The sequence below is a fragment of the Electrona antarctica genome, assembly GCF_951216825.1.
Source record: "Electrona antarctica genome assembly, chromosome: 4".
NCBI classification, from domain to species: domain Eukaryota; kingdom Metazoa; phylum Chordata; class Actinopteri; order Myctophiformes; family Myctophidae; genus Electrona; species Electrona antarctica.
In genome coordinates this window covers 25,999,815-26,015,311 of record NC_136809.1, presented here as the reverse complement: position 1 = coordinate 26,015,311, position 15,497 = coordinate 25,999,815, and the positions used below count along the sequence as shown (strand labels likewise).

Below are 15,497 nucleotides of genomic sequence, written 5' to 3'. Positions count from 1 at the left end.
TAGATTTTACATTCTTGTGAATGGCTCACTCACCTGCCTGGGTCATGCAGTCCGTGTGCAAAGATTTCCGGTGGCTGGTTGGTGCTGTTGAAATAGGGGTTGTCCTTGGGTATGGTGTAGGGTGACGTACAACAGTTAGTGTCCACATCCACCCTCAAGACAGAGCCTGTGAAATCACTGCATTCAAACAAAGACAACAGATTTATAATGGCAGGAACACAAATAATATCCATATACTGTATACAGTATGTCATGTGGTTGTGCTGTCTGATGGCTAAGCATTCTGGATGGTGGTCAAGGAGCCAGACCGGTTTCCCTTTTGAAGGCAGGTAGTATAATCTAGTGCAGTACAGTACATTGATTTTAACAATGATACTGTAGATAAAACACATTCAATCGGGCAATGGGCATCACTATTTTGGGCAAGTCATAGGTGAATTCATTTTCAGCATTTATATTGGCTGGCTATATTGCCACACAACACCATCCTACTATGAAGTATAAAACAGGGCTTATTGGTTAATGAATAAATTACAACTTCTTCTTTCACTACAAAACAATTAATTCCAAATCATTGCCAGATACTAAGCTAAAGGATATTTATTTACTGATCCCAGAGTGGAAATATATTTTCTGCATTTAACCCAGTAATGTGCTTCATCCACAGGAAGCCTGGAGGAGCCAAGGATGGAACCAGGGAACTTCTGATCCCCAGACAGCCGCTCTACCTACTGAGACACTTCCGCCCATAATCTACTGCTCATTTCATCCTCTGTATCAATGTGTGCGTAATAGGCTGCGTGGATACTCAAAGGGTGAGCCTGGGACAGTATGATGTTAAGAAACTTGTGTTGAAATCTATTGCATCATTTGTTTTTGAGTGGTGTAAACCACTCCTACAACTGGCTTTGTTAGTTTACGTGTCTGTCCGTCTGTCTGTGCATGCAAAAATGAGCATGGTGCATTGTGATTGGCCGGAATGAGACATTGCGTCACTGACATTACGTCAGACCACAGCTGATCAGTCTATATAAGACCTTACACCACTCAGTTCACACGGGTGTGATTTTTTAAATAGATGAAGCATGTCTTGATAAACAGGGAGCCGTTCAAAAGTATTCACTAATTCCCACAAAAAGCGATTTATATTGGTGGGACCCCATTTGACCTCGGATCTCACCTGAGACCGTCCATCTCCTCCATGTCGTCCAGTGTGATCATGCCGTCTCCCAGAATGATGTGCAGGAGACCGTCAGGGCCGAACAACAGCTGGCCCCCAAGGTGCTTCCTGTGCAGTTCTGCCACCTCCATCAGCACCCGCACTGTCCGAGTGTCCACCTGGTTTGGGTTTTTCCTGAGACAGGGAAATCACAACACAGTCATCATTGAATTTCTCATAACAAGATCTATAGCAGATGAAAGCTTTATTAGTTAGAATACCCACGGTAGCATCCTTAGAGGGATCTCCCCCAGCTACCGCAACAACTGGCAGAACAACCTGTGCTTTATGAGAATTTTGCCCTGCGGGGCATTTTAAGGCAAGCAATCCGATTGGTCAAAGACACGTTCCAGCCGTCAACAAGATAAATTACACGGTTTTATAGGAGAATGCCTTTAGAAATTCAGATGGGAATATTCACCATAATGCCCTGTAGCAATGTGTGAGTAATCGGCTGTGGATGCTCTAAGGGTGGGCCTGGGACAGTATGATGTTAAGAAAGTTGTGTTGAAAGCTATCCCAGACAGTCTACCCAACACTGGGATAAATGGCATCTGTTGTTTTGAAATAGATTAAGCATGACTTGATAAACAGGGAGCCGTTCAAAATTGTCACTAATTCCCGGAAAGAGCGATTTATATTGGTGGGTAAAATGATACTGCAAAGTGCGTCTGTGAGTGAATATGAAACGCTGACAGGACAAAAGAAGCCAAATCCAACCTAGAATTTGTTGACATAGTTTTGTTGTCTGGAGACGTTTAGTCTGAATCTGATGTATAACCAAAGCTCCCATCATATGGATAAGGCACTGGGTGGATCTCTCTTGCTCTCTAGCTGTAACTCAAGCTCCGAAAGAAATGTTGCACCACTCCAAGTCCAAAGTGAGGATTTGGCTGCATAGTATCAGCAACAAATATTTAATGATGTGTTATTTTGGGCAGGGTATTTGGGTAGAGAAAGTGCTGAGTGTTTTCTAAGAGCGGCACGCCAAAGAGTGATTGACTCTCTTACACTGCCATGAAATTACTTAAACTGGCAGTCATCTCATCTTTTATTGCAACGCCCCAAATTAAAGACTACAGAGTAAACATACCATGGCTGTATACCCTATTTTATATAATTGCCATTGGATTTTTTTTTTTAAAGTCAATTGTACAACAGTTATGAGAGATGTAGGTAGCCTAGCACTTATACAAGTTGGTTAGGAGAGGAATGTCTTTTTTGTTCATCACACGTCATTGTGAAAGTGGTGTCACAGTCATCATCCCTGAGAGATGTGCTATAATTAAACAATCATTACATCTTTCTATGAAAACAACAACGCCCCTCACTGTTAGCACCCAAACGGTTTACCCCAGCAGAAAATGCAGCTGGTCATGTACTGTACTGACAAACCTACTTTGACACTTCGTTCCTGATTAGGGTATTTCAAACACTTCTATCTTGTGACTTTTCTGGGATCTGCCAATGCATTGTGTGCTTTTTCAAAACGACGCGTGTCAATGCTGTCAGGGTGAGGGACGAGGTAAATATGCTGTTCTATTAATCCCTTCCAAGGTCTTGTGATTACAGCATATTTTTTGCAATATTAAAAATTCCCCAACACACTTCACAAGGGAGCATGACTGTTCCAACACTTTCACCTCTCACACCCTTTGAAAAAACATGACAAGGGTTGAACTGTGTGGAGTTATACAGCATGAAGCATTCACATCAAAATACTCATTAAAAAACAGAGCAGGGTGAGTTTTTACAGAATATGGCACTTAACTTTCACCAACCTATCACCAACATTTCACTTCAAATGATGCCTTTCAAATAACTTATCCATGTGAAGAAACAAGAACTACCCCGTACCGTGGCTGGCTAAAACATTAAGGTCATGACAGACAGTATATTGTTAAAACTAATGTGCAACAAAAGACCATTGTGTACAAGAGAGACAAAGTCTTGACTCTTAAGTATAATATAATGATAGCAGATTTTAAATGTTCTTCCAAACTAAATGTATCATTTTCAAATGAACCACAAAAATCATGGCAATGTCTAGTCATTAAGTGGGAACATAATCAATAATAAATCAATATCATACATTAAGAATATAATACATCATATTCAATCTAGGTACGGCAGGTAAACAAGTGAAGTAAATATTCCACTTTAGAAATACAAGTTAGTTTATTTGTGAATAAAACAGTCCCTTCACCTGGAGACGGTGTACTCGACCACGCGGAGAATGTGGTCGTGGGGTCCGATGGCCCAGCGTTCCTGGTTGGTGGTGTAGGAGACGTAGAGCTTTCCGTTCTTCTTGTAATTGGGGTGGAATGCCAGGCTTAGCAGGCCCCTTTCATCTCCGCCCTGCAGTCAGACGGCAAAAAGAAGAAAATGTACCACTGTGCGACGTGCATCCCCCACTACTAACGTGACCATGACTCCCACCAGCTCCACCTTCACTATTACTACATGCCCTGGCCTATGGCCACCCCACCACCACCAGCACCACCAGCATCATCATCATCCTTAACATCATCATTCACCACCATTCATCTACTCTGTATTTTTGGACCATTCCTTATCTGCTGCAATGCAGAGTGACTGACGTACTGACTACAAGAGCAAACACAGAGTACGCTTCAGTTCCTAGAAGCATAAGGGACAAGAGTTAAATAGAGTATTGTAAGGATTTGTTTTCTTTATCCATTTAGGCCTACTTTTCTTAATGCACATGCAGTAAAATAAATTATAAACTCAGTCAGTGTGTATATTCTGTTTACATCAGATTTTATGTGTGTGTAGCCGTGTACATTTCTGCTTATCTCTCCCTCCCTCCCCTTTCTCTCTCTCTCTCTCTCCCCTTTTTCAAACCCATACTTTCTCCCATCTCCATCTCTATACCGGCTCTTTGACAACACCATTACCAGCCATTATAAAGTGTTGACTCTGGGTAGTACTTTGCAATTCCCTATACCCCCCCCATACACCAATCCCTCCGAACCCCCCCCCCCCCCAAGCGTTGTCTTCAGCTCCAGCCCTGGTTGTGCATGCTTGTCCTCAGGGTCGGGGGCCCCTGTGACGCCCCGGGCCCTCACGGTGGCCTCCATTGTGCAGTGATTTGTGTGTGTAATCTTCGGGGGATATCTGTGAATGCTGTGCTGAGTGGCTGAAAGAATTTATTAGCTCACTCACAGTTCATAGAGAGCACAAAAGTGCAGAGTCCTTCAGCCCCCTTTTTTCTTTTTTGCCCCCACACCACCCCTCCGTTTCTTTCTTTCTTTCTTTTTTTTTTTTTTACCTCCAAATCCATCCAGAATTCCAGGGCCATGCAGTGGAAGGAGTGAGGGAGGGAGAGAGGAACACAGGGCCATGCAGTGGAAGGAGTGAGGGAGGGAGAGAGGAACAATGATTCAAAAAAATAGAAAAACTAAAGAATCTTTGGGGGAAAAGGAAAGTAAAACCTAAACAGGGGGAGAGCTGCCAGCTCCCACTGTCTTGGCAACATGTTTAGAAAACATCTAAATTGCTTGTGTAATATGTAAACCTTTGTCTCACCCCCGGAGGCTGCTACATCAGTTGTCACAACCCCGGTGGTCCTCTCATCATAGTTAGCTGTAATAATCTGCTATAGCGTTTCATTCCCTAGCCAAGGCAAGCCAGGTCGGCCCTTTGTGTGTGTGTGTGTGTGTGTGTGTGTGTGTGTGTGTGTGTGTGTGTGTGTGTGTGTGTGTGTGTGTGTGAATCGTACTCTCCCTCGTTATTTTATTCGGACAAAAGAATTAACAGAATGCTGGGCTTTTCAAGGCGTCAAGAATGTTTATAATGTGGCCCTGACATTTTCTTTGGTGCACGTGTAGATATACTGTATTAGTCCAAAAAGAGATCTGTCCACCCCTCTAATAAGGAATAAAAATTAAAGAAATACCGTAGACGAGTGGACTTCGCCAGGACAGGATGGCAAGCGAGTCCCTCGCCATTGAACGATGGTGTCAAACTATGAAATAGGGCTTAAGTGGTTAACTGAGTGTGTGGCGATTTGGCACCTAGCAGAGGGTGGGTGCAATACTTCATCTGGAGTGCTGTACTTCAGCTGGGCTGAGAGCAAACTTGGCATCACGTCTTCGACGGACACAGCTGTCTTTCCACCCAGGTATTCCCTGACAAAATAGTTAAAGGAAGGAATGCGACATGAAATACGAAGGGGTCAGATTTTGGGCTGCAGTGGCAGGGATTTGGAGAGGTATAGCCTAGGTTACAGCCCAAGGAACACACATCATAAATTGTGTTTGAGTGTCCTGGATCTCCCAAGTCCTGTTTGGATTGCCAGGTTGTGCCGGCTCAGTCAAACACTGCAGTGATACGGAGAAGGAATGACTGCATGACGGAATAGCTGCATGATGGAATGCAATGGAAGCAATGGGCGAGCAACAACAGACCGATGTTCTGAGCCATCAAGTGAAAAGATGTTTAAGTTGACAAATTAATCTTTACACAGAAAAGCTAAGTTTCCTGTCATGCTTAGGTTTATGAGCACTATAGATATCAGATTATCAAGTGATTTTTTTCATCTTTTCTTTTCAACAAAATCAGGCGAAGGGGGGAGAGGGTGGGGTGCAAGTTCACCCAAGTGACATCACACACATGGACGCTAAATCATGCGGAAATGATCACAGCTTGCCAAAGAATCAGAACAGATTCTATTTATCTTTGTTATATTCTGCAACCTCAGTTTGAAATGTTTCGTATTCAGACGATGTGTTGACCCGAATCCCCAAAAATAAACACACTTTTGGGAAAAATGGGTCAGAGACCAGAATTCCAAAGAGGGCTACATCCGGAGCCGGGGAGGGGGGGACCACCAAGACACTGATTTAAATGGACTGAAATATTAGCTCTCTCACTAATGACCAGCTCCTTCAGCAGCAGCAGGGCTAACTCGCATCAGCGCCATAGGAAACAAACACTTCATTAGAGAGCCCTTTCTCTAGGCGAGCCAATCTTAGGAACAACTTTGATTAAGATGACACAGGAACACTAACCCCTGGCACAAGGACTGCTGCCAAAGCAGCAGGAAAGGGTGGGTGGGTAGTGCGAACAAACAAGCTCACTTTTAGAGCTCTCGTGCAGAGAGCTCTAAAAGTGAGTTCCACAGTGTCAGGTCACAGGCTGATGGTAGGAACTCGGTGCTATGGTGTGGTGAGTACAAAATACAAATAATTGCGATTAACATTTCTGTTTGCCTTTTAGGCTTCGTAATAAAAGAGCAGGGCAGATATGACAAATGTAATACTTTTACAAAAATAAAAAATGTACTTGATAATCTATATGCTTGAAAGCAATTTCTTCAATTTGCAGATTTGTTTTGAAAATGTATGAATATTTTTCAACATGGAAGCGATTATGATGATTATGCAAAATAATTGCAATCTTTCTATAAATGCACTACGTCTCTGTCTGTCTGTACGTACGTGTGCCCGGTGTAGAGTCGGTCGGACCCACAGTTGTCCAGAACCACCACAAAAGGCCTCTGCCCGGGCTCTGGACAGGGCCCCTGCCCAGGCTCCATATAAGGAGCTGCCCTGTTCTGACATCACAACACTCCATATTTGGGCATGCCTGACAATCACAACACTCCATAGTAGTTCCAAGTAGGCCAGTGCCCAACTGGCACCACTCTAGTATCTAACAATGCGCCACATCTCTGTATGTCTGTAATCCACCACGTAACTCGAGAACCATCGCCCAACCGACTTCAAATTCCACACATGCGTTCCACACCACCACAGGGAGTGCAGTGCCCGGCCTTGAGTCGGTCGGACCATGGTTGTCCAGAACCGCCACAAAAGGCCTCTGCCCGGGCTCCATATGTGGATCTGGCCTGTTCTGACATCACAATAATGTTCTGACATCTGCATAGACTCCAACTCCATATATGGGCATAAAAGGGACAGACATAATAACTGGGTGGGGCATGCATTTCCAACTTTCCAACATCGTTCCAAGTAGGCCAGTGCCCAATGGGCACCACTCTAGTCTCAAATAATTGCAATTCATCCATCCATCCATCTTCAATTATCTCAAATAATTGCCTAGTGCCATGGTGCTCTTTCTTTCTTTCTTTTGAAACTGTTCTCTGTTCACTGTTCTCTGTTACACACTCATTCCACCATCTCCATCTCTTCACCCCCGCCTCTGTCAAACTCCAACTGCAACAAATCACTTGTGCCATGTCGACCCAAAGCTAGTTTACTCCATTTCTCCTCGAACGTCTTTCCTAATTTTTTTGTCTTTATGACCACCATTATTCTTCCACAGTCCGGGAGGGGGTGGGTTTCTGATTGTGTATCCAAGTGGCCCTGAGTCAAGATGCTGAGGCCCCAGCACCAGAAGCCAGTGTACTTCACAAAACACCTGCCTCCACATTCCTCCTTTCTGGGTTTGTTCTCTGAGTTTGGCAACGTCAAGATATTGGCGGCATTCCACCATAAAGCTGGGAGAGAGAAGAGGTTGAAGATGCGGATGAAGATGAGATGTTGTACTGTATAAAAATGTCTCTTGGATTGATTGACATTTAGACAGTGGTTCCAGGCTGATTTAACGATCACAATTTAAGTTGTGACTTGCATGCCGCTGATCCATCTGACATAACATGAGGCGATTGTGATAAATACTTATGTGGTTCAACATGTTCAATTGATATTCTTTGATATCCTTTGATATCCTTTCCCTTTTTTAAAGTAGGCTACCTCAGGTCTCACTTTGCCATGATTTTATGACACACTGGTCCTCCCTGAGTGTTGTTGCTGGTGGTGGTAGTGCTAGTATTGGTGGTGGCAGTACCATTTCCATTCCCTACTGGCAGGAGTCTCTCTTTTCTCTGTTGCTGCATAGCTAATGCATTGTTACCCTGAAGCTTTTGATCCTTGGTGGCCTGTGGGCAATGCTCCCCAAAAAGGTATTCAACTAAAGTTTGATTTGGAGAAAAACTACGTCTGAGGCCTCGTCTTGTCCCTGTTCACACCTCCACGCATGTATGTGCACGCACGCACGCACGCACGCACGCACGCACGCACGCACGCACGCACGCACGCACGCACGCACGCACGCACATCTTTTGAGGGGCGATAGCCCCTCCTATGCCCATCGTTTGGTGTATGTGCACAAACTTTGTCCTACACAAACATTAAATCCTATTGACAATGAATGGACAATTTTTAGTGTTCGTGTAAACACTGCGTAACACAAACATTGAAGACGAAGGTGAGGACGCAAATTCTGATTGGCCGGAATGAGATGATGTATGATGATGTACGATGATAAGATCGCCCCTCACTTCACAGGGGTGTGATTTTATTCCACTTACAAAGACAACTCCATATTGGAGCAATGTTTTTCTAATATATGTTACGATGTTTTTAGCTAGCACATCTATTTAATTGGCATGCATCTATTTAATTGGTATTTAATTGGTTTTTAGCTAACACATCTATTTAATTTTTACAGTTGGAGGCCATCGATATTGTCCTTTTCTTTTTGCTGAGGTTTGCGTGATCTGCGCAAAAGGACAGTTAACCCATTTTGGGCGGGAACCCCTTTTGGTGTTTTAAACATGTTATAATTTAGCTATTGAAAAATAGCAGATCTACAAGCTCATAGCGCGCCACCGAGTGGCGCGCTACGAGCTTGTAGGTCTGCTATTTTTGAAAAATCGTGGAAATATTTATTTCAGAAAAAAAAAGGATTTAGAAGGATTTTTTTTAAATTTTGAGGTCAGGCCTAAATGGGTCAAATGATAAGGGACAATATCGGTGGCACCCAACTGTAGGCATCATGAGAAGAAATGATGACAAGCATCCCATTACACCATGTGAGGTGTCCTCAAGTTAAATTGGTTAGTACAATAAGTACATTAGCAGAATAATGGTGTATTAGCATGACTCCGGGCTCCCAGCTCTGCTCTGCCGGTGTGAGTACATACTAAAGATGAGTAAGGGGCTAATTTGTCATAGGCAGGGCACTTAAGTTGGACAGGATGAGAGATGCTCTGCTGCATGGCGAATGAGAAGACCCAGCAGCTGTTCACGGAGCCAGGACAGAAAAGACTTAACACGCTGGGAGCTATTTGTTTCGCTGTGAAATATTTTATTGCAGGCCCCTTCACCCTTGTCACACACACTAATACACTTCAATGGAGTGTTAACCTCGCCTTGCCGCTTGCAGATGTCTTCATTTATAGAACGCTAATTCTCTCTCTCTCCCCTGTGTTAGGCTGTGTTCTTTGATTTGGATTTTTTTTGCTGTGTAATATGTTGCAGTTTAATTGACTAGAAGCTGAAACTTGGCTTTTTTTATCGGATTGTGGGGTTGGAGGGCGGGCCAGCCATAGTAGAATATAGGGGGTGATTTATATCAAAGAGTCATCCATGTCAGCGTTTATTACGGCATCTGGAAATGGTTGGTCCAGTCAAGTTAACTGGCAGAGCATCTCTTTTATGCACTGACTTTCTAGTCCAGTATTATAATAAGATGCCAGGTTAGTAATACATGGAAGAGCTAGGAGAGATGCAGCACAGCTGGCACTGTTGTTGTACTGTAAAAAGAGTTTTATCTAACTCTGTTTCTCTTTTCCACATCGTCTGGAGACTCTGTCCAGGACAGGCTTCAGACGCGCCTCCTGCAGGAGACTTGGCTCAGATCTGACTGAACCCATTTGATTTGCCGTTATATGAGCCTGTTGCGACAGCATGCGGTGGCCGACGTCCACCCCCAGCAGGGTTCGAACCCACAACCTTCAGCATAAAAAGGCCTATGCAATAACTGCTACACTAGGGCGGCTCTGTGTCTGAGTGTGTGAGAATGCTTCATTACTTGGTTGAGTTAAATTAACACTCAGCAATTTTGAGGTAGTAAGTAGTGGAAAGGCGAAAGGAAGACGTTGGAATCGGAAGGACAAGTGTGCGTGTTTGTGTGTGTGTGTGTGTGTGTGTGTGTGTGTGTGTGTGTGTCGAGAATGACAATCACGCTGAGGATAATTAACAAGTGATGCAACCCAAGAATTCACTTCCTACCAGGAGAAGGATGCCAGCAACTGTCACACAGAAAACAGAGACACACGCATGCAAACACAAGCACGCACGCGCGCGCGGACGCACGCACGCACGCACGCACGCACGCACGCATGCACGCACGCACGCACGCACGCACGCACGCACGCACGCACGCACGCACACACACACACACACAAACACATTAATGGCTGTGGGGTGGTAGTGGCAGGGGGAGAGGGTGATTGGGGGGGGGTTGAATGTGGGGTAAGAGTGGAGATTGAGTTTCAGCGGCAGTAGAACACCCACGGAGCAGCCGGGAGCCTGCCTGTGCCACCACCACAGCACGCCATTGTTTCTGAGCGGGTCAGCTTAATTGGCACGGGGGGAGCAGAGAGGGAGGAATGGAAGGAGATAGGAGGAGGGGAAGGAGGAAACACAGAACATTACAATCAAAGCATGTAGCGTGGGGCCCAGTGATAAACCTGTTATCTCCCCCCACACCCCCCCGGGAGCGTCTCTCTGTATAGAGGCAGCCCCATCCTGTTGATGCAGCCAGTAAACACCTCAGTCCCTCTTTAGGCTGGTGATCTCCCTGGTTCTGTTCACCCCATGCGGCTGGAGCTGGGGGTGTGGGGGTTGCTCTCTGGCAGCCGACATCACAGAATAGGACCCCTGGGGCAACACTGGGGCTCGAGCCATGTCTAATTGTTATAATGATGGTTTCATCCCCAGACCAGTTCAAGTTTAAATGATAAGAGGAGAAGGGAGGAGAGTCGAGCAGAAGAGAGCCGGGGATGGAGAGGAGAGCAGAGGAGAGGACAGGACCGGACATCCCACTGGGGGGCAGTTTGGCCGCCTGTACGCTCAGGGGTCTTGTCAGCAGAGTAGCGGGAAGCATGCGAGATAGATAAACTTCCTGTAGGAGAGTGTGCCCACTTCCCCTGAAACCATCCCATCTCGCCTCATCTCTCCATGCAATCTAAACAATTTACAAACAAATTTCAAATATAAAACCCTGGCAGTCGCAGGTAAACAGTGGGAAAGGAATGTGAATATTACATGTTGCCCCCACGAGAGACAGTGATGGTATCGCAATTATTGATGTACGGTACCTCGTAGGTGAGATATCCGGAGAAAATCCTGTAAATGACATGGCCATTTACAAACATTTCTGAGGTTTAGAAATCCTCCACGGCCATAAAGATAGTGTTTCAACCACTGGCACCAAACCCCTTAACACATGACTTTGTGGCACAAAGCAAGCTGAAAACACGTCCGTCCGGCGTTACGGTCCAAACCTTCAGCATCAGGCTCCAACACATTAATGAAAAGAATCAGTTCCAACTTTTACTCAGGTTCAGGACATTTCTGTCTGATTGGCTAGTGTACTCTCTGAGAGAGTACTGAGCCAAACATTAGTATGATCCTTCAGGCATAGACAAGAAGCCCTGGCAACGACTACCTCCTGTCAAGCCTCTTCCTATGAACTTCTGTGACAGTGGGAGGTCAGAAATATGGGGAAACATGCCGGGAGAGGTGCAACTTCCCCTCATGCAGGTAGCGTGGCTTCCTGTCTCAAACAAACCACCCATAAGATTATGGAGGTATACCTATCCAGCTACGTATTGTTTTTGCATTTCATCGACGGAATGTAATGTAAAACTGTAAAAACATGCCTACTTCTTAATCCAACTGACTTACTATCTCCACAGTTCATTCTTTGTCTCAAATGTCTAGTTAGTTCACACTGGGAGAGAGAGAATACTGAGGTTAGGGAGTGTGTGTGTGTGTGTGTGTGTGGGGGGGGGGGGGGGGGGTGTCAGCGTGCAGACAGGGATTCTGAGTGTAAGGAATGGGATAAGATGGAGACAATAGAGCGCCAAAGTCCTGACGTCACTCGCTCATCCCCTGGTTCACGGAAGTAATTTCTTTATGGAGAATAACATGGGGTCATCTTAAAATCATCTCCAAAAATAAACAAAGTGTATCGCGAAATTGTCGGGGAGGTGGCTCTGTGTCGTTTACGACCGTCAGTCACTCATATTTGATACCGTCTGTTTATAGCGAAAATGTAACAAATTCAGCAGCAGTAACATTAGCGTTTTCTCTCAGTTGATTCTTCATATCCATATGAGTGAAACGGCTTTGATGACATGTATATTTTTCAAACACAGTTCTTATATGAGGCGATCTAAAATCGTCCTATGGGGATTACAATGCAAATAAAAAGTACATGAACCCGTGGACTTGCGCCCTCTACCGATATTGACGTCAGACTTTGGTGCTCTATATAGGTGATCGGTTTGTGTGTGTGCGTGCGTGTGATGTGGTGTGGTGTGGTGGGCAGTTGTGGGCACTCAACGCTACCATGTGCCATTCTAGTCACTATATTGGCTACTAAAGAGAAACAGCATTTGAGGCATTCAATTAAGAAAGCCATTAAGCCATCTTGGGGGAATTAGAAGCAAATTAGCAGTGAGCACAATGTGTGCACAGTTAACCCATTCAGGCCTGACGTTGAAATAAAAAAGAAAAAGTTTTCTAAATCATGACAATTTTCGGAAAGATTTGAGGCACATTTTAACGATTTTTCAAAAATAGCAGACCTACAAGTTCATAGCGCGCCACTCGGTGGCGCGCTATGAGCTTGTAGATCTGCTATTTTTCAATAGCTAAATTATAACAATGTTTAAAACACAAAGGGGTTCCCGCCCCAAAATGGGTTAATGGTTAATGTGGTTAAACGCTAACGTGACATGGATGCGTTCCAGGTCTCAATGGATTAATTAGCAGATAATAGCACAGTAGCTGGCTGTGTTTGCAATTAATGAGTGACTGCTTGTTTGGTGTAATTATATAATTGAGTGTTAGCAGTCAGAAAGGCACCACTTTAGGGGATTTGCGTTGGCATGTGAGATGTTCCATGCAGACTCCATAAAGTAGGTCAGTGCAATAGAAGACGGTTGTCACGGCACTTCTAAAAACACATTACTGTAATGTGCTATTCAAAGTTTAGCGAAATACAGATAAATAATGGTGTCAGGCTTTTTTTCTCTGTTTCTCTCTTTCTATCATTCATTCTTTCCATGCTTCCTTTAACATTTTACCCACGTTTCACCTAAAACACCTCATTACCCTGTAATAGTACTGTGGGACACACAATACTGTGCATAATTATGTGGGGCACACAAACATGGTAAAATGTTTTTTTTTTCCCACTCTCAGGGATGAATTAATACTCATAATTCATTGTGTGTTGTTCGTGCCTACCTTGAGGCCGCTCTGCACCAGCTTGTGAATGTCCAGGAAGGGCTCTTTGAGCAGCTCCAGCTGGTGGGTCAGAATCCTGACGAAGCCCTCTCTCTCTAGGACAAAGAGGCGCTGGGAGCCGTCCCCACAGTGCATGGCGGCCACCGGCTGCCTCAGGCCACTCAACACCTCCTGGGCACAGTAGCAGTTGTGCTTGTGTTTCCTGCATGGACAACCGGATCGGGCAGGATACAAAAGGTTGGAGGTCAATCAGTGGTGGCAGCAGCCAGTGATAATCCGGTTAGGAGAGAGAGGAGTGTAAGAAAAAGTAAGTCAAAAAAAGTCAGATAGAGAGAGAGAGAGAGAGAGAGAGAGAGAGAGAGAGAGAGAGAGGTGGTGGATCAGGTGGATGAGTGGAGTGGCGGGGGAAATTAAACAATCAAGCTTCCACTTCATGGAAGTTTGTATGTTTGTACTGGTACTTTCTGCCAGGGAATTAATTGCATTCACCTGTTGCCATAGGTCTAAATAAGACCCTGATTAGATGGCTAAGAGGAATCAGCATCATTCTGAGTCCCTTAACAGTTTAAGATGGACCACTCAAGATACGGAGCGAAATGGAAAGAGCTTTGTAGCTATCTGCCAAGTGATGAAAATGGCATGCTAAGAAAAGGAATTCCACTGCACCTCAACCATGTGAAGGCATGAGGCCTGATGTGTCACTCACAGAAGCAGGACACAGCAGCAGCAAAGGAAGACACTGGAGCAATGTAAGCTTCTTTACTGAAGGTGCTAATACAAAACACTACTAATATTTTGATGTTAGTGATGACATATCTCATTAGTGGATAAACTGGGTGGAAATAATTCCGTTTTCGCTAGGTCCTAGCCCCCCCTACATTGCATGTAGATTTCCCCAGACATATTGGTAGGCAGAGATGTCCGATTGTCTGGCTATGCGAGACTAGACATACGTGGCCGGGCTGCAGAGCTTCATATCTTGCCCTCAGGGTAAAACCAGAGATAAAGGACCTCCTCTCACAGACAAAAGGCCAAAACCCTCTGTGATGTACAGACATTTCCAGCGAGTAAGGCGGCCCAAATGATGCACGATAAGCATTTTCATTATGCAGCCAAAGCTGAGCAAATGCACCCCTGAACAAACTTTGGGATCAGAGGACAGGGAGGAGGGAGGGTGTTGTGTATGAGGGTGTGTGAAAATGGGCTGGTGAACTTGGATCATGTGACAGGTTTGGGAGGGCAAGGAGCACACCTGTTACCACCAAAACCAAACCACAACAGTGTTTCAATTTCTTTATTTTTGTTTTGGAATGATCAAATCAAACATTATGATTCTAAATAATACAACATAAATAATTTAAAATAAATATAAAACAAGTCAAGCTACAAACCTGCTTATATCTTCTATTTTCTCATCTCCTAAGTAGTTGGATTCCTGGCTTCGCGGTGGCTTTCGTTGAAAATCTGGAAAGCACAGGCTGCCGTCCCTTCTCCCATAGTATTGGCAGAACTCATCCACATCGGCTTGGAACAGCTCTAGTAAACAGAACAGAGACATACATTATAGACAGAGTCTTATGCACATACTGCATACCAAAAGGACCTCATGTGCTTCATGCCTCACATGGTAATGTTATATAGCCCTCTACTTGAGAGAGAAAGAGAAACGGAGAGAGAGAAAGGAAATAAAGAGAGAATGTGTGAACGTGCCTGTGTGTTGGGGATGAATGTAGTTACACTGGATGAGCCAAACCAAATCCTGGCTAGACTGAGCTGAACAGAACAAGTGAAGAGAAAACAGGCCAAACCAAACGGATTTCAGATCCAACAGAGAATTCGGCAGAATGCTATCCTTCTCCCCAAGCAAAGTGCAAAAAGACTGTTTTCTGTTATGCTAATGTTGATTTGAAGATTTTATATATTTTAATCTTGAATCATTATACACCTTAGTATAATCTGAATTCAGT

General features: G+C 44.5%; 1 protein-coding gene across 1 annotated transcript in view; it reads right to left on the bottom strand.

Annotated features, from left to right (window-relative positions):
• hhip (hedgehog interacting protein) overlaps nt 1–15,497 on the bottom strand; it is a gene marked incomplete at its 5' end in the record, with an annotated part of 44,636 nt that overhangs the window by 18,953 nt on the left and 10,186 nt on the right. The window contains 5 exons of the mRNA XM_079499307.1: nt 34–177; nt 1,181–1,354; nt 3,426–3,577; nt 13,531–13,732; nt 14,922–15,066. Coding sequence (XP_079355433.1) covers nt 34–177; nt 1,181–1,354; nt 3,426–3,577; nt 13,531–13,732; nt 14,922–15,066 — 817 coding nt within the window. The remainder of the gene's footprint in view (nt 1–33; nt 178–1,180; nt 1,355–3,425; nt 3,578–13,530; nt 13,733–14,921; nt 15,067–15,497) is intronic.